This window comes from Phaethon lepturus, unplaced genomic scaffold (assembly GCF_000687285.1).
Source record: "Phaethon lepturus isolate BGI_N335 unplaced genomic scaffold, ASM68728v1 scaffold50581, whole genome shotgun sequence".
Lineage (NCBI taxonomy): Eukaryota > Metazoa > Chordata > Aves > Phaethontiformes > Phaethontidae > Phaethon > Phaethon lepturus.
Genome location: NW_010519413.1, coordinates 309 through 25,014, shown reverse-complemented (window position 1 = coordinate 25,014; position 24,706 = coordinate 309). Strand labels below are relative to the sequence as shown.

Below are 24,706 nucleotides of genomic sequence, written 5' to 3'. Positions count from 1 at the left end.
GGTGCTCACAGGCTATCCATAACCTCTCTCTTCCCTGCCCTCAGGTTTTTTCAGAGTACTGGGAACTTTCCCCCTTGCATATCACACATCTATTTCTGACAACTCTTGAGTGGTCACACTGCAGTGTCACTTGCACCGTGTTAAACTTCGGGAACCCAGTTTGAATGGAGTTGTAAACAGCTTCGTAAAATTGAGTTCTGTGTTTTTGGTTTTTTTTTTTTTCTTCCAGCCAACAACACAGCAATCTCCTCAGGATGAACAGGAAAAACTCCTGGATGAAGCCATTCAGGCTGTGAAGGTGCAATCTTTCCAGATGAAGAGATGCTTGGTAAGAATGTGACTTTAAAATGCAATGAAGCTTCTTGTCTGCTAGGAGTAAAACAGTAAATCAATGCTAAAAAAACCTAGTAATCTCTAGTGCTGTGAGGAAAATTAACCCTCTATGCATCTTTCTGGCAGAGGCTTTGCAAATAAATGAGGCAGCTACTCAGAGTGAGCCTTGAGTATTCTTTGAATGTGTCTTCCTGATTTTGCTCCAATATTTGACAAGATAAATTATAGAGATGCACCTGTATAATTTATGTGCTTGCATTTAAGTAAACCTAAACTGGGAATAAGCCTGTTATTTGACATCAGAAGGTTATTGCTCAAATTCGTTTTATATGGAACTATATGATGAGAAACAGTTCTTGTTTATGTTCAGCATACTGTTGTTTCTTCCATGCAGTCTTTTCTTGCGATTAACTGTAGACTGATTCTTCGGTGACTGGAGAACACCATTGGCTAGGATTGTGCTGAGATATTTATCTTGAAATTGTAGCCAAGGCAGGCAGATGATGTCATCATGTGTAGTTTCTTGGGTTTGAGAAGCCTATTTTTATTTGGAGAAACTGCTTAAGGTTGCAATGAAAACTTAAATATTCCCATATATTTTCACATGGTTAGCCAAGCTAACTTTGTTCGCAGCCAAATGACAGTAGCAAGAAAGGTAATACCTCTTGCAGTTTTGTACTCTCTGGAGTGCTTTTGAAATCTTTGAAGCAGCTGCAGCTGAGCCTTTAACTGCTGTCTGTGACTGAGTGACAATATACTAAGTGGATCACACTAGCAATTCCTTCCGTTCTCTCCCAAAACTTAATGCTGCTTCCTATGGGTTGAACAAGTATGTGTATAGGTGGTAGATTAGAAGTTTGTCATGTATCCTGTGATGCCAGGTGATTATGTCCATCATAGGTGTAGGTTATGTGCAACCTAATAAACTATGGCTTTCAGTAAGGTGGTGTACTTGGGTGAGAAGAAGGGGAAGAGGAATCTAATTCTAACAGTGGACTACTGGAAGTGTGTATCCTCTGTCTGCTAGAGGTTTCTTTATGAGCTCTGAGCAAAACAATAGGCCAGATTGGGGCAGGGGAAATCTGTTCTATTTTGCTTGCTGGATAGAATCTGAGTGGTGGGTGGAGATTGCTGCATAAGCAAAATTTTCTTTTAATTTTTTGTATCATTAGTATTACATTTTACTACTGCAGCTCTGTCTTCAGATATGTCGTCTTACCACCGTCAGGTATAATGTTCCACTTAATTAGGATGAGCAACATAGCACTAAATCACTTGATTAGAATCATCACTTTCGTGATATTTACTTAATCTTTGCATGCCTTTTTAAAAAGCTAAAAGTGTAGCTTTCTAAAATACGGCAGTTGCCTAGTATTATTTCTTACAGACTGTTCTCTCTTTCTTCCTCTAAAGGACAAAAACAAGCTTATGGATGCTCTGAAACATGCTTCCAACATGCTTGGTGAGCTGCGGACTTCTATGTTATCACCAAAGAGCTATTATGAGCTCTGTATCCTTTGAAGAGGAAGCGAATAGTTGAAATACTTCGGAATGAAATGTTCATGTCCTTTTTTGGTACAGTGGCATCTTGTTGGTCTCAGATATTTACTAGCACTTTTCTCCTCAATATTTAGTTATCCGGATATATTGTAGGAGAATATACCCTTACTTGCTCACTGTGTAAATTCATCTCTTCCTTTTGGTATAAAGTAGGTCTTTAATGTCTTTCGTGTTTTCCTTTGGGAGGTTTCAGGAGTCTAATTCTATAAAAATATCAGCTCTGTAAAACAACCCTGCTTGCAGTAGCAAAATCTGTAAAACGAGATTATTTTTGGCCTTTGTTATTATCTTAGCTTCTAACCATAAGTCAGGGCCTCCGTGTGTTTACTTGTGCATACTGTGGTATATAAAGAAGGGGAGCCTCTTCATGAGACTTGGGAATAGAATGTGAATATATTCAAATACTACTTTCTCCATGTGTGGATGATATTCTTCTATGACACATAGTATGCCTTTACTTCAGATACTCTGTTCAATCACTTTCATTTGCTTGCTATTTTGATTTAGGTTTCTTTCCCTGTTTTCTAATATGCTAAAAATGACAATTGAAGGCTTGGGGATAATTTTTGCACATTTATCCCAATAGTGACTATTGTTTTAGAAGTACTACGTACCTGGGCATAATTGTATTTGGTACAGCATCTTTCCTCGTTGGTGTGAATGAGCCAATTGCTATGTAAATCTGTTGTAGACGTTCTAACTTAGAATCCTTAACTATGGGAAAAAGACATGGCAATTTCTGATGAGCTACACTACTTGGAAATCTACCTGACAGATGAATTTGCCAAAGGAAGGAAGGTGGCAGACCTTTATGAGCTAGTACAGTACGCTGGAAATATTATTCCAAGACTGTAAGTGTGTATATGTTAGTGTTTTTTGGTTTAGACTGGTGAATAGTGGTCAGACTCTGGGTTCAGGTGATTATTGACTCTGCATTCTTGCCTGACAGCAAGAAGTCAGTTTGCAATGGTGATAAGTATTTCTGTGTATCTTAAGAGTGGATTGCTAATGAGACTTCTGAGATTTAGGCCAAGAGTGCAGCTGCTGGTCAGTTCCTCCTGCCCATGTGTTGGTTTTGCACATGACCAGGATGGACGCACTTTGATCTTGGAATAAAGTTGGGTTTTGGGTAAAGAGCTGGTCAGTGGAAGATTAACCAAGTACCATATTCTGATCAGTGACATTGACTACATATTTATTAACTTTTTCCATTATCTGTTAATGAACTTGCACCTGAGGATCTAGGTCTTAGATCCTCACACACAGTAGATGCTTTGTAACCATCTGTCTCTTTGGAAAGTGAGTAGTGTGAGAATAAAGCTGAAAATTGCTATAACTTAATTCTTAAAAGCTTTGTGTTTCTGAATATGTGTCTTTGGCTATGTGTTAGGCTGCTAGAGATTATACTAGAAGGCTTATCTTTAAATATGTGACCATTGGGTTGGAGTAGATCTTCTAGATATTCAGACTTCGGACTCAGGTTTTGCTTGGTACTGCAGTTTTTGATTCCTGACCTTTATATTCATGCCAGGAGGAGGCTTTGGAGACTTTAGGCTGCATCTTCAGGCAGTTTCTGGAGTCTGGCTAATGACTACCACAATGTCTTTACCCTTCTGCCTAATCATTTGAGTTGTCTTCCTGCCTACTTGATGTAGACTCTAGTTCTCCTTGATTAACAATTCTGGTGCTCTTATGGAGGTTCTGTGCACATCCGTGCATGAGGCAGAGAACTGTGCAGAGCGGGTTGAGGCCTCTAAACTGAATATGTGAAGGTTCTGAGCATTATATGTTCTTTCTCTTTAAGATGAAAGGGAGCCCAAGTATACTGGGGCACCAGGCCTTTGCATCTTGCATGTTCCTTCTACCTGTTGCTTAATGTAGAGATGCTGAAGGAATGAGTCCAGGCCTGGGGATTTCTGAAGAGTGTTAACACCTATCCTACTAGACTACAGTGTGAATGAGGCTTAACTGTTTCAGCATAATAGATAACTTATCTATATGTGCCAGAGCTGTTTTCCAGCTTAGTGGGATGCTGAAAGTATAGACGAACTAGTCTGAGAGCATTCAGAACTTTATCCATTCAATGTGTAAAGCATTGTAGTGAGGTCAAGTGGCTGTTCAGACTTGCTCTACTCTGTAGCAGAGGAGAACAGGAGTTGAAAACTGGCAAAACAACTAAAATGATGGGACCTAGACCTAATACTGGCAGGATGGAAGAAAAGGAACTGCTGCCTTTAAGTGTGATGTTACTTTACAATTTGTTGTTTGATTCTGTGCCTTTTGCAGGTATCTCCTGATAACAGTAGGTGTTGTTTATGTCAAGTCATTTCCACAGTCCAGGAAAGATATTTTGAAAGACCTGGTGGAGATGTGCCGTGGAGTACAGCATCCTCTTAGAGGCCTCTTTCTTAGAAACTATCTCCTGCAGTGTACCAGGAATATCTTACCAGATGAAGGCGAGCAAGCAGAGTAAGAAAGATGGGCTATAACTGTTAAAAACAATTTTTTTAAAGAACATATTTAAATTTTCTCTATGATTTTCTTCGGGTTTGAAAGAAGTAGATATGTTAGAACTCTATAGACTTGACTGGTATTTTGTCCATTAAGAATTCCCTTCCAGAACTAAAGTTTCTCACAAGTGAGGATATGAACCTTTCTTATGAACCCAGATAGCCCACCACACACTCCTCCTACCTTCTTAAAAATTGGATGTTCACCAGCAGATGGAAGGATGCATGCCTCTGACAAGCTTTTCCTAACTTGTTTTCAATTGCAGTGAAGAAACCACTGGAGACATCAGCGATTCGATGGATTTTGTGCTGCTGAACTTTGCAGAGATGAACAAACTTTGGGTGCGAATGCAACACCAGGGCCATAGTCGGGACAGAGAGAAAAGGGAGCGAGAAAGGCAGGAACTGAGAATCCTAGTAGGAACAAACCTGGTTCGCCTCAGTCAGTTGGAAGGTGTTAATGTGGAGCGATATAAGCAGGTGGGATGTCTGCCCATCCTTTCTGATTTCTGTTACTTTTTACAGATGAAACCAGTTTGGCCTTTCAGATGATCAGCTTGAAGTATTACAGCTGTGCTAAAAGTTCAATAATCCTGGTGCTTCTTGGACTCTTGACCTGGGGAAAAGTTCTGAATGCTAATGCAGTTGTACAGTGTGTTGTGAGGCTAAGGACATGACTCATGCATTTTTCCTTTAAGCTTGTCTGTAATGTTGACAAGAAATTTTAAAAATTCCCTTCCTGATTGCCATTTTACTTACAGAAAAATGAGTTGGTTTAAGGGATGTGCACACATAGTGTTATGTGATAGACTTTACAAGTTAAATGAAGCTATGCTTCCCAAAGCATTCAAGAGAACTGTTACTGCATGAAATGATGGTCAAGCAAATATGTTATTTAGAAGTCTGTCCCGTGTGAGTTCTACCATATAGCTGCTGAAAATGATTTTGAGCAGTACTGCTGAGACCCTGAGTGGTGGTATGTGCCAGCAAAGCTAGTAGCACTGATTTAATAAATCAAAGCTTGCAGGTAGTATGATGTATGAAAGGGACAGATGTCTGAGACCAGTAGATTTTTCTTTCTTTCTGAAGGATGGAACTGCTGAAAACTGAAATCATTTTCATCAGAAAGCCTTTATGTGAAGAATAACCTGAGAGAGGGTAGAAATACTGCTCTGCTTGGATTAAATGCATGTGTGTGAATATAAACCTAGAAAGTAATTGTAAAATCACTGCAAGACTTTTTTCCTACTCTAGATTGTTCTGCCAGGAATATTGGAGCAAGTTGTAAACTGCAGAGATGCTTTAGCTCAGGAGTACCTCATGGAGTGCATCATACAGGTGAGCTGCTTAGAATCAGTTGTAGCGATGGGACACAGGGACACTTATTCCTATACTTTTAGTCAGATTCAGGCTACTTTAACCTCTTCCTTGTGAACTGGAAAGCTTCATCACTGGGACTCTTACACAGTGGCTTGTCCCATATTTTTTTACCAGAGGGGCAGAGTGGAGATGAATCCATTTCTGTTCCTTCTGTTGCAGAAGCTTGTAAGCATCTGAGCAGCAGTGCCTGCAGTATGAATTGTAATACTGGCGCCTCAGGATACTCATTTGTCTTGCATCTCTTGCTTCATGCATTTACCCAGTCAAGGTCAGCTTGGGGAACCCTAAAGCATTCATAGGCCCAACCGTATTTACTATGTAGCTATCTGCTTTAGAATTACTCTTGCATTTTACTACTGTGTAACAATGGGCAAATTGAGGTTATAACTTGATGACTATTATTCTAAAACTTCAGGTTTTTCCAGATGAATTTCACCTCCAAACCCTGAACCCATTTCTCAGAGCCTGTGCTGAGCTGCACCAAAATGTGAATGTGAAAAATATAATTATTGCTTTAATTGACAGGTGAGTGACCAAGGGAGTGGAAATTGACTCAAAACTAAATTTGTGTTTTGCCCAGGCAGATGGTATTCTTCTAAGATTTGAAAACTTTCAATGTTTGATATCACTTCACTGTTTCTGTGGTTTTCTATCAGCTATAACTAAGGCTGTAAAGAATGTTATTTCTATAGTTTCTGCTGTCTGGACTCTTGCTTTTACATCTTCCAATGAAACCTGCTTTTAGACTGATTAAAACTTGTAAACAGATTAAGCCAGGAAACAACGCATTTAGTATTGGCCAGTTTTGTGTTTCTGAACTAAAGTGGCAGCAGTGTTCTGCTTTGACAGCCATATCGGTCGTAGGTACCTCTTGAAAATTTGAAGAGCTTAATGGCGAAATCATGTATCAGGGATACTTTACCTTGCAATCTTGGTCGAAGAACATAACATATGCCTCTTCAGAAAAGAGCTAATAGGAAATTGAACTACCTTCTTAGTTCTTGGTTTACCACTAGCTTCCTGCCTGTTCTTTCAAAAGCGTGTTTTCTTCTGGGGGTACTGCTTAAAACTGCTTGCACTGAATTAAAATATGAGGGAGAAATCTGAACTGAAGTTTTGATTTGTATCCTGAAAGGAAACAATGCAGATTATCAGTGAGTACCTGTATTTTCTTACTGCAGACAGGAAATGCACTTACATGGCTTTTTGAAGCCTCAAAATCCTTGTCTTTGTATTTGCACACAAACATATGTACCTTTGTATATCTGGTCTGTGTACCAATGCATGGACTTCAGTTACCGTAGGGATCTTGAGTCCCACTGGCATTTAGCAATGATCAGGGTTGTTCTGGCTTTGTTTCTTTATCTTTAATGCCTGGAGATGGAGCATGTGTATTATGCATGACTGGTATAACTTAGGATCTTGAATTTTTTACTTAACAGATCTGTAGGGTTTTTTTTTTTCTCCAGGTTACATCAGATCTATTTGTTCAGGACTTCAGGCTTATTGAAGTATCTTTCAGAATTTGTGCATTTGTCAGAGAAGCAGCTCTGCTTTAATCCAGAGATGTTCACAGGAATTCATTGGTTTCCTACACTTTGCCATGGCTGAGATTTTTCATAATTTTGTTAGCTTTAAAAAAAACCACAGGACCCACAAAAACCCCAAGTCCCAAGAAGCATTGCCTGTAACAATCTAATTTCTGAGACTCTCTTGAGACTACTTTCAACAGAGGTCACAGGATCTTTTGCTAGATTATTACATTAGTGTGTAGCAATGTAATTCTTGCAAGAAGGCTTTCCTCATGTAGCTGTTGCTGTCATGTCTACTTAGAAGACTTAAACAGCTTTGGTATCACCTCCACAGTAAATTTTCTATTCTTGCTGTTACAAACAACAGTAAGCAACTGACTAGTAGTGAACCTGCAGCCCTCCTAGTCTTACTGCTGTTGTGTTCTTGTGGGCCACTAATAGTGTCTTCCAGAGCCTTCTCATTTGGCTATTGGACAAGGGTAGAAAGGAAGCGGTGTGATGATTATCTTCTTTGTAGTATAGCTACTTGTGCTTTTGACTGTAATGTTACTGCAATTGTTGAAGGATATGAGTGTATCTGTTCTTGGAATCCATGCATGTAGGGAAGATGTTGCTCTTGTGTTTTGACTGGAGTTGTTAGGAGCAATACTGCATTTCACTATTGTGTAGTTCAGATGTGAATCTGCCCCTTTCAGGTAGTGTCTGCTGGCATTTCTCATCTCTATTTCAGCTGGCATAGGACAATTGAAACTGAGTATCAGCAACTGCTGAGGAAGCTTGTGAAGCTTTAGTCCCTGCTCCCATGGGGCTTTCCTGTTAAAGGAATATTTCTGCAAATAATCTTGCTGCTTTGGGATCTTTTCTTGCCTTACTAAACCATCCATAGCTTTTAATTTTGCTGCCATCTGCCTGCAACTTGATCATAGTTTGTAGTATGCTGGCCTTACCCTCTGAGCTGTTGCCAAGAAAAGCTGCCTTGTCCCTTTTTTCAAAGGCAGCGATTGTTCCTGGCTTTAGAAAGTCAGCTTGTTACCACCCTAATGAAATATAAGAGTAGTTCAATGTCTCTTTTTCCTGGCAGTGAAGTTTTTTGGCACCTTGACCTTCTCCTACCTGCTGTTTTGTTTCAGACCCAAAGTTCATTCAGAATTAAAGTTTAGCAACAGTGTAAGAAAAAATTTTAAAAATTTTAATCCGGTGCCTTTTCCTAAATATTTTGTAGGTCTTTCTGTAATTCAGAATAGAATAATCCCTTAGTGATTAGAAAGCAAAGATAGCAATGCTGAGCTTTTTCAGCTTTACCTTTGGTAAGGTTCTAGCCTTTCTGTAGTGATTCTTATCTTGTATGTGATTTCTGTAGAAATGGTGTTTGGCATGGCTTTCTCCTGTCAGAGAGATAGCTCTACAGCATCTTTTGTATGGCTGGATTGCTGGATAGCAATCTTTTGCTTTGTTTTTTTCCCGATAAAAGTATTCTTCTCCATTTGAAATTTATTTTGTATTTTGCTCTTTGCAAACAGTGGAAGTTCCACACATGTTGGTCTGTCTTTGGAGACAAAGCATAGTTAAGTCAGCATATTTCTTCTTTTTCTTCTTCTTTGGAGGCTGTTTTGCAGACAGTGCTACTGCATGCCTAACTTCAGTAGTATCACTGAATGGATGCAGGGTATTTGCTCCATCAGCCTACCCTATACCTCTTTCTCTGCTGGAAAGAACGGATCATTTGTTGCTAGATAAAGAACATGGATTACGAAACATCTGTCTTGTTCTTTCTTCATCTTGCCATGTCTGTCAGCACCCTTTTCCAGGACTGATACTTACCAGGCTCAGTTGCCCTTAGGGCTTCTGACTTCCATTAATCTCCTTTTTGCTTGTAATAGAGCTTGCAAGTATACCTAAAGGATTTGCTTTTTCTGCCAGTATCTCTTTCTGGCCTGTGTCTGAGGAGTGGAAAAACTATGCTGACCAAGCTGCTTTCCTTTATCTGTTACCAGGTTAGCTTTATTTGCACACCGTGAAGATGGACCTGGTATCCCAGCAGATATCAAACTGTTTGACATCTTTTCACAGCAGGTTGCTACTGTTATACAGGTATGCTGGATATTCTTGCATGCAACTTTTGGGTTTTTTTGCAAAGTTATGTGCTTTTTTTATCAACTCAGTGCTGTCTTAAATTGCAGTCTCGCCAGGACATGCCCTCGGAGGATGTGGTATCTTTGCAAGTTTCTCTCATTAACTTGGCTATGAAATGCTACCCAGACCGTGTTGACTATGTTGATAAGGTGTTGGAAACAACCGTGGAGATATTCAATAAACTTAATCTGGAACAGTAAGTAAATGTCTCTTGCATTCTCTCTGGAATGGCAATTAATACTCTAAAATCTTGACTTTTACACTTCAGCATATTTGGCAAGATAGCAGAGACATGCTTTGGATGTATAAGAACTGCCTTTGGGCCAAGCTATTGAGGATCATATAGACTAACTAGGACTTGCTCAGTTGCGCATAAATCCTACTGCACAGCTATAAAGCTACACAATGTGTATGTAAGCTGTGTGTAGTCATTATCTCTTCATCCTTTACAGCACTCAAGTTCTCCTCTTGCTGAATTTACAGCCACAGTCTCTGCTTCTGCTATCAGCAGCTTAAAATGTGTAGTTTCCAGTGTATATCCAGTGACTTGTTTTGGTACTTCATTTCCTGTCTCCCTAGCAGCAAGTTGCTTAGATGTTATGGTATACATCAGGATTGGTATTGAGGCAGACTTTAAATCTCTCTACGTGTGTGAACTATTGATTGATTGTGTTTTTTGCATATATTTTCTTTCAGTATTGCAACGAGCAGTGCTGTTTCAAAGGAGCTGACTAGACTTTTGAAAATCCCTGTTGATACTTACAACAATATCCTGACAGTTCTGAAACTAAAACATTTTCACCCACTCTTCGAATATTTTGATTATGAGTCCAGGAAGAGCATGAGTTGTTATGTGCTTAGCAATGTATTGGATTATAACACAGAAATTGTGTCCCAAGAACAGGTATGACATAAGCTAACTTGAAATCATAGTTGTTTAAACTACTGTTTGAAGACTTGAAAACACATACTAAGGGGCTTCATGCAGGGCATGCTTTGATTCCTAGCCTTCGTGCCCTGTGTACCCCTGCCTCCCCTTCTTAGTAGCACAGGCTTTATCCCACTTGATAATTCTTCCACCGATGTTCTTAAACATTTTGTCTTTGCACATCTTCCCTAACCTCATCCTAGAGGCTACTTCTGTTAGGTTTGAACAAAGACCCTGAATCACCTTAAAACACGATCTAAAGAAGCCTGGATAGTACTTTTGGCATCTGAATGTCCTCTGTACTGCTGTGCTGTCGCACTTGTGCTAAGAGGGACCCTTCTTCAGGGAGTAAGGCAAATATGTCCCAAAGCAACACCAACTAATAAACTTTCCTTTGTCAGCACTATGAATGGCTGTAGAGATGTTCGCAGTTGCTGTCAACTTATGCTTATCGACTACTCTGGTTTAAATAGAGCTTATATTGCCTTTAACAGGTTGATGCTATCATGAATTTGGTATCCACGCTGATCCAGGATCAACCAGATCAGCCTGCTGAAGATCCTGACCCTGAGGACTTTGCTGATGAGCAGAGTCTTGTGGGAAGATTTATTCATCTTTTGCGTTCAGATGACCCTGATCAACAGTATCTGGTATGGTGATCAGTGTTTCTGAATGCTTGTGCTCTCTGAACTGTCAGTTCTTGCATTACTTTACAGGAATTTAGTGTAGCTGCGACATCACTGCTCTGGCACATAGTAGAAAACATTATGTATGACACCTTTAATGGTAGTATAAAATACTTTTTTGTTTGGAGAAAGTAGGCGAGGACTTAAAGGCATTTGTGGATTTAAACTTTTCGTTCCATGAGGTGGCAGTTTGGATGCAACTATATTAGTTTGTGGTAACTAATGTTGACATTCTGACAACTTCACATAATCATTTATCTAAAAAGCAGCAAGCAAAATTTGGACCACTGTGCCATTTGCATTCTGTTGATACCAAAATACACCCCAAAGCTCAGAAAATACAGCTAATATGTTTGGCCTCAGGGATTTTAATTAGTGTAAGTATATGGTCTTCATATAGCATGTAGTATACAGCTGCTTAGTGGTTACAAATGTTTTTCCTCTCTGCTTGGTCCATCCTTAATAGTAGGTTTGATATGGCCTTGAAACTTACGTATTATGTTATTCATAACAGTTTGGGTTGATCCATCAAAACCTTTATGTAGCTCTGATGTTAATCTGCTACGTCTAGCTTTAGTTTATTTCAAGTTTAAATGTTCTCCCTGTATGGAGAAGTGTGTTGAGGCAGAGGGATGGGGATATTCTATGCAAAATCCATTGTAAAAGCTGGCAGAAGATGTGCTGAAGTTGGATGCTATTACAGATTGCAGCAGCTAGAGTCAGAGCTCAGGCCTGAGTAGGGACTACTGTGAAGTTACAGTTAGTGTGGTTGAAATACAACTGGCTGACTCTGTGTTAAAAGTTACAGCAATATCACACTGCATAAACAGTGAGAATAGACCAATATAATCCTGTAAAAGCTATACATAATGCTACTGGCATTCATTAGCTTGGATTTAAAATGTAATACAAAAATTGCTTGCCTGAAATGTAGAGGTTTGCTGCAACTAGTGGGGAGAAGCATAGCTTTAAGGCCTGTACAAGGATTGGAGACAGTTTTGTTTCAGGACCTCCTCTTCATTGACTGCGTTATTTCTGAATATTGCTGGAGTAAGGCAGGATGGTCAGCCAGATCCTCATTAATTTCAAGAACTATGTGGGTTGATTACAGCTAGCAAGTACCGTATTCATATAGGAAAAGCCAAGATAACTGTGTTTAGGTGTTTGGTTGTTTTTTTGTTTTGTTCTGGGTTGTTTTTTTTTTGCTAATAGAGAACAAAGTTTTCCTCAAAGGGATGCTGGCACGGAGGGAGTGGATGTATTTTTATCCCAAAAGACTCTGCATGGCTAGAGATGTTGAAGCTGGTTTTGCAAAGCTTCTGAACATCAGGCTGTCTTCTTTCTTGTCTAATAATGCTTAGCTTTAATCAGATTGACCACCTTTAAATGCCATCATAGGACTTGTCAAATTACCTTTTGGATAGAATTCTGTAAGCTACTTAACATTTTTTAGTAAAAATGCTTATTAGCTTCTTGATGAGCATCATGAATGCTTGTATCAAATTGTCCTACATTACAAGAACAGTAGGAAAAAAATCTGATTTTCACTGCTCTTTCACAGTATCCCACTTTAAATTGTGTTCTGTATGGAAGAGATCTGAAATGCAAGTTCAGGTGAGAGACAGAAAAGTATCATGTTCATGTTGTGTGTGCAGCTTGTGCTCAAAATTGAGAAAGGCAATAAAAGAAGCTATTATTAATGAGCATAATGATAAACTAAAAACAGGGAAAAATGGCAAAAGTTGCAGGTGTGGCTACCAGAATGTGGCACTATAGTCTTTCTCTTGGAATATGAGAAGCTTTATTGACCTGTATGTTTAGTTTCATGAAACTTGGTTTTTCTTTTACTTTCTTAGAGGCTATTCTAAGAAAGAATAGTTGTCTTTGTAGCTTCAATTGAGTTGAGGACAGAATGTATCCGATGTCATTATTAAATACAAGCTTAGGCAACTTGCATCTCACTGCACATCCAAAATGTATCTGTGGTTAATACAGTACCACAAGTGTTGCCTAACACTTACTAAGCAGCTGTAGGAAAAGTTTGGGCAAACAGCATGTAAAGAGCTACAGAGACTGCACAAATTTAATTCAAGTAAAGGAACTTGTATGTAGTCCCGTCAAAATACTGTAACTTATCTGATGTTAACACCATGTCTTTCTGATGCTCTTGTTCCATAGAATGCAGATTAAAGTTAGATGCAAATAACACACCTCTTTCAAGAATTCTCTAAGCCTACAGTGCTTCTGTTTTAGATCCTAAACACTGCCCGGAAACACTTTGGTGCAGGTGGGAACCAACGTATTCGTTTTACGCTGCCACCATTGGTTTTTGCTGCATACCAGCTTGCTTTTCGCTACAAAGAGAATGCCAAAGTGGTAAGTTGACCTCTAGGTAACTCTTTTATACTTGCTTCTTTTTGGCTTTCTTAAATGCATTTTGTCTGGCTGCAGTATACTAAGACGATATAGAATGCTAGGGTTTTTTGTTGAAGGCAGATTTTTACTTGAAGTGTGAATGCTTTCTCATTTAAGGAGGATTTTTATCAATTCCTATTGAATTACCTAAGCACTTGAAGAATGGTGAAGCAGAAATTGTTTAATTGTGTTTATTCATGAAGGTGACTGATTATGTGTTTTCACATGGACACCAGAGAACTACGACACCGCAAGTGATGGCATGAAAGTGATTTAGATCTGAATATTGAAATTCATCAACTCCTAAATCTGTAGCTATTCTATTTTAATGTTTCTAAAAGCAACTGCTTCTTTGTAGGTTAATTTATATGGTAGTTGCAGAAGTGCATGCTAAAACAATCAGTGATCCATTCTGGCCCTTTTAATGCTTTCTGATTGAGATAGCTTAAATACGTATTTTTCCCTTATTGTTGGGGGACATATTGTGGGGAAATAAGTTAAAATGCTGTTTGTAAAAACACTCCTTTGGAGTGTTTTAAAATTCTCTTCCATGTCTGATGCTCCAGACTGAAAAGAATTTTTCTCCACTTAGCTAATTGGGCTTTTACTCAGTTACATTCTAAGCACAGCTGTGGTAACTGCAATTCAGTGTAGACTGCTTGAGGAAGGTTTCTATGAGCTGGTAGGAAACATGGGTGTGAACTTTTTTGTAAATGGAAGAAGTACTTTGTGAAGATCCACTGATTTACTTCAGTAAATAAGTGGCTGGAGTGGCATGCGGAAGACAACAGACTGGAGCACTTAACAGATCTGTTTACAATTTAGATTATCTTTTCCTTATAGCAATAGTCTTGTTCAAGCTTTGACTTGTTTCACTTCTCCTAGGATGACAAATGGGAAAAGAAGTGCCAGAAGATCTTCTCGTTTGCTCACCAGACCATCAGTGCCCTGATCAAAGCAGAACTGGCAGAGCTGCCTCTCCGTCTCTTCCTACAAGGAGCACTGGCTGCAGGAGAGATTGGCTTTGAGAATCATGAAACTGTGGCCTATGAATTCATGTCCCAGGTGAGTGTCCAACTATTACAGTCACTGTCCTGTGCTACCTTAAGTTTGGTTTGAGTAGGTTTCCTGAACATGGACCCATCCAGTGTGATTAACACATCCGAAACAGTTGATAGCTAATGTCTCGGGGTAGAAACACCTCATCTTTATTCTTGCTTCCCAGGCTGCTGTGGAATTAAGCTCCGTTGCTACTGATTTGAATATTCAGTCTGACAACATGTAGTACGTTGCAATGCTGCCTTTTACTCGCATAGTTGGCTCACTGGAGGGGTGTAGCTTTCTCAACATAAAATGCTCCTTCACTGCTTCTAAGACTGTCTCCCAGCTCCTGTTATCTAGCTGGTATTGCCCTGACCACAAGAACTCTTTGAAAGTTCTCTAAAATTTGCAGTGTGCACAACTACCATGCTGAGCTTTGCTAATTAAAATCCTTGTATTGAAACCTGTTATAAACTGCTCTGAAAATACACTTAAACCTGTTACTTGGTCTTAAGCCTTGTTGCAAAAACCTTCCCATACTCCCCATCATGATAAAGAACCAACGTATTTAATGTTATCCGTGTTGCAAGCTTTGTCCTAATCTTTTGTCCAGTACTGCTACTAATATGCGTTCTTAAACGGAGTTGCTGATAACCTCGGCCTTTCCTCACTGTCTTGTATCAGTTGCTGTTGTAGCACAGTTCTGAAGATGTGAGCAGTATGACAGCTATGTACCTTCTATTAGAGATGTGGTTAAAGATTTTGAATCTTGTATGTTCTCGCAAGGCTCTTCATCCACGTGGCAGCAGTGCTAACACTTTTCTTACCTACTCTGTGGTCACTGACCCTCCTGCTTAACTTCTGTTCTACGGCTTTGTGTGTTTCAAAGAACCACATCCTCTTCAGGGACTATTTCTGCTACTGAAGTTCTGTGTTTGAACAGATGCTTGAAATGAGGAAAAACTCATCTTCAGATTATATGTAGGATCACATTTGTTTACTATGAGAACTTAAGTAAGAAATATTTCTTGCAAGACTAATTTCAGTCTGTGGATTTAACTTGATTTTGACACTTGCAATGAAAGATATTTTTTTCTGCCTGAAGCTTTTGACAAATGTAAAACTGGACGCTTGCCTGCCATGTCACTAGCAGGTGTGACTTGTTTTTTTCTGTTGTGTTCTAAAGCAGTGATTAAGAGTCTTGCTTTCTCCCTTGACTAGGCCTTCTCTCTGTATGAAGACGAAATCAGTGATTCAAAAGCACAGCTGGCTGCAATCACCTTGATAATTGGGACATTTGAGAGGATGAAGTGCTTCAGTGAGGAGAACCATGAGCCTTTAAGGACTCAGTGTGCACTGGCAGCCTCTAAGCTCCTTAAGAAGCCAGACCAATGCCGGGCTGTGAGCACTTGTGCCCATCTGTTTTGGTCTGGACGAAATACTGACAAGAATGGAGAGGAGGTAAGAATAAAGCGACAGCAGTGTAATACATCCTACCTCAGTAACATAGTTCTGCCTTTCATCTGGAAGTGCTTACTTCTAAAGTAGACATATCACTTAGCAATATGGATTTGGTTGGAATGTATTCTAATATACAAAGCTTCTAAATCTCACTGCAGTGTAAGCTGCATAAATACAAAAATGGTTAAGACTCAAATTTAAGGGTGGAAGTACCATGCAAGCTTTTGAGTGACAGCTAGTTTAAGACTGGCTGTCAAAGTGTAGTCTGCATTCTGCATGTGTTTATTATAGTAGCTGTGTTTGCATGGGAACTAGTAAACTTCCAAATTAAACATACAAGTTGTTGAAGTGAAAGGTAAAAAAAAAAAACTGTGTTCTTTAGGGCTTGTCATATAAGCTGCTGTAATTAAAGAACAGTGTTTGAAATCTGTTTCTCAAAGTATGCATTAGTGTACATATTACAAAATTGAGTTCATCGATCTCGTAATTGAAGGCTTTCAACAACTGTTCAAGTTATGTCTGATTTAACAAAACTTAACATTGGTGGCAGTCAGACAAGGTAAGCTTTCAATTATTGTTTGTTCTGCACAGTTTGTGTGGTTTTGTGTTTCTGTGGTAGATGACCAGGAAATGCTGTATATGTGCCAAGGGAAGAGAAACTGGAGCTCCCCAAGGTTCTTTTAGTTCCTGTAACTTTGGGGTTTTTCCTTCTAGCTTCATGGAGGAAAAAGAGTAATGGAATGCCTAAAGAAGGCTCTGAAGATAGCAAATCAGTGCATGGACCCTTCTCTGCAAGTCCAACTTTTCATAGAAATTCTGAATAGATACATCTATTTTTATGAAAAGGAAAATGAGGCGGTGAGTGTAAATGCATTCTTTATTGCATCTTTTTTAAAGACCATTTCTTTAAGCTCTTCATTCACACATATACCCCAAATCATGTCTCTCTAGCCTGCTTTGTAGTCTCTCATGAGAGGCACGAGTTCTGGTAATAACAACAGAGCAGTCAATTCTTGATATGCTAGTAAAATTGTGGATAAAACTTTATTCTTACATGGGGGGAAGAACACCAAATGTTAGCAGTTTAGTTATGAATGTAAATATTGTGAGACTTGGATACCTGAAATATTTATTAGATCAAAACTAACTAGGACTTAGAATCTTACTGCTTTCTCATCTAACTTTAGAGGTACCTAACTTAAGGGAAAGAAAATGCTTACAGCTGTTCAAGGTCACTGCTAAGTGCACCACAAATGGTTGGTGTAAGCTTTAATTTCAAGAAATAGATAGGACATCTCATGTACCATCTTAAATTCTGCATCTGAAATCTGAGATAACTATCTCATACATTTTCTGTTAGCAGATTACTAGTAAACTTAGCCAGTTTGAAAAAGCTGCTTGGTCAAGCAGAGATCAACATCCCATCTGATGTCATCATTTGATCAAGAGCAGACATTAATGAATGTAGTTCTGAGAGAATGTCTGAAGAGATTTTAGGGATTTGCTGACTTTCCAGCAACTGAACAGGCTTCCTGCTATAGCAGTGCTCTCATATAGGAGATGCTGTATCTGACGGTGATGAAAATAAAACTTTGAATTTCAAAGCACTTGGCAGATATAAAAACAAGTCTGTGGGTACAGTGGTGGTCTGCAGTGCATTTTGTGCTGTGTAGTGTTGGACTTAACACCGTAGGCAGCTGTAATTTCCTAGGTAATGACTTGGTCAGTAAGAATAACTTTGAATCTGACATTACCATCCTGACTTCTACAAGAAACATTGTTACAGTGCACAGACAATCTGATTATGTGCTTCCTTTAAAGCTTTTTAAACTTGTATTGAATAAACTGGAGAGAAATGCTGTTGTAAAAGTTACAAAGCTATCAGGTTAATGACTTGACTTCACATTTGCTGTGATGAGTGGAATTTCCACAAAACTCTGAAATCAGAATGGTCCTATGAGGAGCAAGAGAAGGCAGTCTCCAACAGTTTGTCTGCATGCAGTCTTATCAATAGCTCTATGAACTGTCCAAATACCAACAGTTTAGCGACAGCTCTGTTAAAACTAATGTCTATGCACTTATACGCAGGCCTTCTTGATGACTTCTGTTTTTATATTCTCCTGTAGGTGACAATTCAGGTTTTGAATCAGCTTATACAGAAGATAAGAGAAGATCTCCCAAACCTTGAGTCTACTGAAGAAACAGAACAAATTAACAAACACTTTCACAACACACTGGAGCACTTGCGTCTGAGGAGGGAATCGCCAGAATCAGAGGGGCCAATTTATGAAGGTCTTGTTCTTTAGGAAGATACACACTATACTTATTTCTTTTCATTTACATACCATATTTTTTTTTAAGGTAGATTCATAGGCTGTGCCTTTCAGAAATGTCAAGTTAATGTTCATGTGTTCAGTCTGGCACTTCAAACACTTGTGTTGAGTACTCTAACAAATTTGAAAGGTTGGACCAGCGACTACAGGTTTCATCAGTTAGCATGGCTGAAATTTTCTTCGACATCCATGTGACATGGTAGGGCTCTTCTGTCTGATTTCTCTTCTGTCTGTTCACTGTTGCTTCTGTAGCACTAGAGTTCTAAACTGGCAGTGACTGTCATCTGAAGCTGTGTCTGATCCTTACAGCGCATCAGATTTTTGGGATTATTGTATGTCAGATTCTGCTTGTGCTTTTCTTTTAATGCAAGTTAAGACTAAGTGTAATATTTTTCCCTAAAAACTAGAATATATTAATGCATGTTTGGAGAGTTTTAAAATACCATGTTCAAAAACAGAAGTTATATTTTGCATATTAAGGCTCTGTGACATTCAGTGAGGGCCAGTACTGTGCACAGGGCATATTTATCAAGCTAATTTTGTTCCAAATAGTTTTAAAAAAATAGAGGAATTGCAATCTATAGAGATATGTATAACCTTCATTACTGTAAATTTAGGGGAAAATGCATTACACAAGTTTATTCAGTATCATGATTTTGCACCAGTGAAACAATAAAGTTGCTATTAACACCTGTTGTTTGATGTCTCTTCAGAGCCTGCTGTTGAACCCAGTGCTAATGTTGAACCTTCTGATAAAAGCAAAGGAACTTCTGTTTTGTAGGGACAGAAGAATGAAGGCATAGTTAACCTGGACAGGCTGGGAGACTGCTGGCATTTCTAATGTAGAATAGAAAATCAAATAATTGAAAACCAGTATTTTTACAAATGATGCTGAGATGACATGTGGTTGCATTTCAGAATGCTTTTTGACATAACTTGAGTGGACTAGTGGCAATTAAATGACAAAGCTGTAGGAAACTGAGCAGTAGCGCAATTGCCAGTGGCAACTCCTGTGAAGACTGGTCTAGTCTGTAGGTTAATGCCAGTTGCTGAAAACTTTGAAATGTCTGTTTTACCTTAACTGAATGTAATGTTCTAAAGCTAACAGATTGAACTTACTCCTTGATTTGACCACTGTTGTGAAAACTGTTCTGGCTTGATTGGCTAGTGAATGAGACCTTGGTGGGAGTGTCCAATAATTTAGTGCTACCTGTTTTCTGAAAAAGGCAAATATGATCCTAGGAGACAAGAATTATGGAGTAGAAAACAATTAGATCACTGATTTACTGACGTATAAGTCTGGCTTGGAGTGGAGGAGGAATGAGGAAATAATCTAATGGATTTACTTGCCTAGTGGTATAATTATTTAAAAAGCATAATGTATCTGATGCTCTTTCTCTTAAGAGAATCGTTAAGCTGATTGTTTCGTCACAAAACATCCACAGCAGAACATGATGATCATGTTCATGTACATACATTCATATGGTAGGGATATGCCTTCCTACTTTACAATATTTGCTAACCATGTTTGTTTAATCCTCAAGGTCAGTCTTTGTAACTTAGGAATTGTCTTTTGAATAATGGTTTTGTGGTTTCAACTGCAGTTACCCAGACGATGGAGGCTAGTGCTTTTTCCCATGTTCTACTTGTTAAGGCTACAAAGTTATGACTCTTCCACAGTTCTTCATTACTTTTATTGAAGTCTTACAAAGTAAATTTCAAAATACTGACTGTAAACTTTAAGATCAACTATACTAACGTGCATTTTGGCTGTGGCAATGGACAACTACGGCTGTTCAATAGCTATTACTTGTCAGCAAAGGAAAGTGTCTGTTAAGCTATGTAGAAATGCTTATGATGGTGGAAACAAAACTTGTATCACTAGTGATGTGCAAATTGATACCTCTTCTAGGACAGATCTAGTCAAAACTCAGGAGCTAGGTATGTGAGTTTTTCTTGTGGCAGAGGCAGAATAGCAGAAACAGTACGTAGTCAATAGTCAAAATGGTCAATAGCAAGGCTGTAAATTTTAACAGACTAAACACTTGAAATAATGCTTTTGGCTTTGACCACTGATGACTTGATGGATAGGTTCAATGGGTGGGGTAGGGGAAAACGACATTTTTTTTTCCTTTCAGACCTAGCCAGAACTACAGCTGGAAATGTTTTAAAAAGTAGTCCAAGGGAAGCTTGCCTAAAGTTCTGTCTATAGCAAAATCTGTCTGTCATGGATCTCATAGACTAATTATGTTTACTATATACTTACAGCAAAAAATAGAAGATTAATACCTGTCAGTCCTGTAAGGAGGAGAGGTTTGACTTGAGTAGACTCCCACCCATGCAGGATCCTGGCAGGGGGCAGGAAGTCCTAGCTGAAGGAGAAAGCTCATGGTGAAACTCTTCCAGTGTATGAGCACTCAGTTCTCATATTTCCTACCACAAAGCTCAAAACCCTTTTATATTCCTGTCCCTGAACTTAGTTTTACTAAAAATTCTACTCTCTTATTTCTGAATCACCTTTTCTACTTAAATCAGTGCTGCCGTACCTGCTACAATTGCTCAGCTTCTCTGGTAATCCTGACTGTTCTGGTGCCTCTTGTCCCATACTTTTCCTGGATATCAGTATTTAGTTTTTTGAATTGGTCATGATCTTATCTGGCTTACCACTAAGTGGAGGGCTAAAAGCATACTACACTTAACAGTTGAGCCCCTTGACATTTTAGGGTGGGTTTGGGGATAAAATAGAAGAGGTCCAAGGTTAACATGTTATGAAATTCCTTAACCAGCAGTAATTACAGTCATTAAAAGTGAGAGTGCCTGAACTCTAATTATTGGCAGCAAATGTTGTATTCCCTTCTCAGCACTGTAATGCTGCAAGTGTACCATTACTGGAAAATACACTGTTGCCATAATTTCCCAAAGACCTTTGAGAAATTTGCTTTCTTTTCATTGCTATGATTTCTCCAGCTACATGGATGAATGTATCTTTATACATTTCTAAAAACCTATACTTGTACTTACTTACCAGTATTCCATAAACTACCCAGTGCACATCGCACTTAATAGTTACAGGTGAATATTAGCCAGTTTATGCTCCCACTGAAAGCAAGATGTACTAATTATGACCCTTCACACTTTTTTTCACATAAAAATATGAGGATGAATTTTGGCTTTTCCTGGACACAGGAGTTTTATAAAGGCTTTCCTAAAGCTCATGTGACACAGTGGGTATAGAACAGGGTTAATGGCTGAATTCACCCACAGAAGCCAAAATGAAGTCTCATAGAGTGAATACTGCACACAGTGCCCATGGCAAGCTGCTCTGATGATCATCAAAAGTGTATATGGAGCCCAGCACAAACCAAACACACAGACGATAATTGCTAAAGACTTTGCTACTTTTTTATCCCGGGAAAGTCTAAATCTATTTGTCATAGCGTTAGCAATGTCCACTCTGCTGGTGGCGTTGCACATGCTTTCTGTAGTTTTGTAGAAACTATTCTTACGAGGCTTGGTCTTGACTTCCACCTGAAGTGGTGGAAGATCTTGATGGACATTCAAATTTAATGACTGATTGTCAAGCTTATGTAGGTTGAGCCTTGAAGCCTTTTTTGGGGGAGAAAGGCTGCTTGCTCTCTTCTCATGTTTGTGTCTGTTAGCAGGTTTTACAAAAAATATAGTGTGTTCCCTCTTTTTCCCCTGGAAATTACTTTCACAGTCCTCTTGACCAGGTGATAGGTTTTCATTTCTGAGGGATGTGCGTTTCCTGATGTTGAGGTAAATACTTAAGTTGAAGTATGTAACAGTGATGAAAGGTGTAAAGAATTCAATAGTAGAGGCAATCATTAGGAAATACCAGTTGTAGAAGAATTCCGCATGACATTCTCCTTCAGGGAGGATGCTCTTTTGGGCAACGTGCTCCCAACTGAGAATGGCTGGACCATAGAGAAGAAAAGCAGCAATCCATACAGTGATCATCTTCAATACTGCATTGCTGGTCATGCCTTTCTGAGCCCTGTAACTGACCTGAGAGAGAAAAGTTAAGTCACATAGATTACTAGTATCTTAAATGGTTACATGGCTACCTTGGAACATGGCCCTGTCTGTCACTTCTGAGGGTTGCTGTTATGTTGGTTTAAGGATGAGGGTTATACTAAGCTTACTGGTACCACAGAAAAGCTATTTCTGAAATATCCATTCCAACAAATGTTATCAGGGCAACTAGATATGTTCTTAGAATGTGTTTCAGATCTTAAAAGCTAAAAAACCAAGGCTTTTCCAAAGCAAACAACCACTGCTATTCCTAGAATTGGTTGTTACCAGCTGCTTGCATATTCAACTGCATTAGCTGTGACACCAGTTTATAGAATGTCTAGAAACATGGCCCCTCAAAACTCACTTATTTAGAATTTTTAAATAATTTAATTTAAAATACCTGAAAGAATCTGAAATCATAGAACACCTGTGCAAGTTCTTTTCTTTCTGCTTTGCAGAGAGATAGCCTTTTTTTCCCCTAATGTGAAAATCACACCAAAAAAACCTCCATGGATAACAGCTTTTAGTTCTGTTTGGTATCTTTAATTTCATTCTTTCATGGATTACTTGCAGAACTCCTATCTGCAATTAGGATGTATAGATGTGGTCTGCAAAGTGCTCTACAGGAATAGTAACCAATTTCCCTTAGAAAACAGAGAAGCTAAAGTGCAAAAAAAAATAGTATGTCAGTAAACTGAATACTAAATAAAATGAAAAAAAGCAATAGAATTCAGTAGAATCTTAAAATCAAGATCTTCTATTTCTCAATATTCTAATTTCCTAGTGTACTAGACAATATTCATCTCTCTACAGTCGCCACACAGTGTTTTGGAATATGAAGTCTTCATGCTTGAATTCTGTATAGGATTCATGTTTACTGCCCCAATCTTTGGATCTTGATCTCTAAAGCCAATGCTGTTCTGGTAGAATACCCATACAGTTGAAGGGATCTTGAGTTTGAATCGGGTCTGATTTTTGTGGTTCTTGAAAAAGCTCTTAATTTCAGGAGCAGCCTTGTAGGAAGATTACCATTTTTATTGAGGTAGGGAATAATTTAGAACTTCCTGTGTTTGTGTCCGTATGTTCTTATACTGCCCTGTCCCAACAGGCAGCTTCTGTAATCTTGCTTGGGGAGGAATTTTTATATGGAGCATTAATTTGAAGTATTTCAAGTGGCTGGCTTTTTTCTTTTATTATGACCAGTTTCCCTTTCCATTTCTGAAACCATCTAGTCTATATATTTATATTATGTGTACAGTTATGAGAGTTTGGTTTGCAAAAGCAAAATTCATGGCTAATTCAGAACCTAGAAAATAAAGGAATTTTAAGTGTTGACTGTTTAAAAATTAATCTGTTCATTTCTCCCTCTTCAGAAAAAGTTGGTAAAACACTAAGTGGCATATAAACTGTTAAAGTGATCTTGTAGCCTCTCTTTGTACTGTTTGCCAAAAAGGTATCATTGCCTCTTAGTGTCATTTAGAATAAGCAATTAAGCTAAATTAATGTTTTAAGGAAATGTAGGTGGAACAGGGGCCTGAAGAATAACAAAGAAGTGTGTGTAGAAGAGTGAAACCTATTAGCAGGTAAAAAGTCTTATTTCGGCACCATCCAAGTACTTTGAGGCAGTATTGTCTAGGTTAAAATTAAGTTAGTTCTAGTCTACTCCTTTTTTGATAGCTGACATGCTGCATGACTGAGGCAAGGCTCTAGCTATTTCTGTGGCTCTCGAAGGATGCAGATGCCATTTCCATGCTAAAGATGTTAATTTATATTTGGCCACTTTTGAACCATACACAGCTGTATACATCTAATTCTCCCTGAGAGTTTGGTACCCAGTGCAAGGAGATTTCTCTCTGCCTTTTGCTGCAACTGGGATGCAGCTAGGCTGGCTTGGGCTATCAGTTGTCAACAGGTGTATTGCCATGTTCTGAGGGAGATGGTCTGGTTTCAGCTGAGTAATACCTTTTCAGTAGCTGAGGAGGAAATAAGTACATCTTGTTCCCTCTGCCCTTCTAGCCAGAACAGCAGCATATACAAACTGTGCCTGATTCTTAAAACAAAGAACCTCTTCCACTGTACAAGTGAGAAGCAACTGACTTTTCTGCCAAAGCTGATCACTCTAGAACTATTTCCAGGTACTCCCTTGTTCCTGTGGTGGTTGAGTGAGGTGCAATGCAGTTGAGACCCAGCTATCCTAAGCAAACCATCCTGCCTGAAAGGGCAGCCTCAAAGCCCCTGCAGACCACCCTCAACCCCGCTTGTCCAGCCCTTACCGCTTTGGTGACAGAGATGAACCTATCGAAGCTGATAAGGACGATGTTGAAGACGGACGCAGTGCACACCAGGTAGTCTACCACCA

General features: G+C 38.9%; 2 protein-coding genes across 2 annotated transcripts in view; one reads left to right on the top strand and one right to left on the bottom strand.

Annotated features, from left to right (window-relative positions):
• Positions 1 to 234: 234 nt before the first annotated feature.
• VPS35 (vacuolar protein sorting 35 homolog (S. cerevisiae)) lies at positions 235 to 19,004 on the top strand. Its single transcript, XM_010297026.1, has 16 exons — positions 235 to 328; positions 1,747 to 1,843; positions 2,621 to 2,744; positions 4,180 to 4,362; positions 4,670 to 4,883; positions 5,658 to 5,741; positions 6,199 to 6,308; positions 9,310 to 9,406; positions 9,496 to 9,644; positions 10,145 to 10,352; positions 10,871 to 11,026; positions 13,316 to 13,438; positions 14,363 to 14,542; positions 15,740 to 15,979; positions 16,694 to 16,837; positions 18,106 to 19,004. The coding sequence occupies exons 1-16, from the start codon at positions 314 to 316 to the stop codon at positions 18,283 to 18,285; spliced, it is 2,304 nt and encodes a 767-aa protein (XP_010295328.1). The 5' UTR covers positions 235 to 313; the 3' UTR covers positions 18,286 to 19,004.
• Positions 19,005 to 21,453: 2,449 nt separating this feature from the next.
• LOC104628448 (histamine H3 receptor-like) overlaps positions 21,454 to 24,706 on the bottom strand; it is a 3,552-nt gene continuing 299 nt past the window's right edge. The window contains exons 2-3 of the mRNA XM_010297025.1: positions 24,621 to 24,706; positions 21,454 to 22,338 (exon numbers count right to left, since the gene is read on the bottom strand). The exon at positions 24,621 to 24,706 is cut by the window's right edge and continues 78 nt beyond it. Of these exons, the coding sequence (XP_010295327.1) occupies positions 21,454 to 22,338; positions 24,621 to 24,706 (971 nt within the window). The remainder of the gene's footprint in view (positions 22,339 to 24,620) is intronic.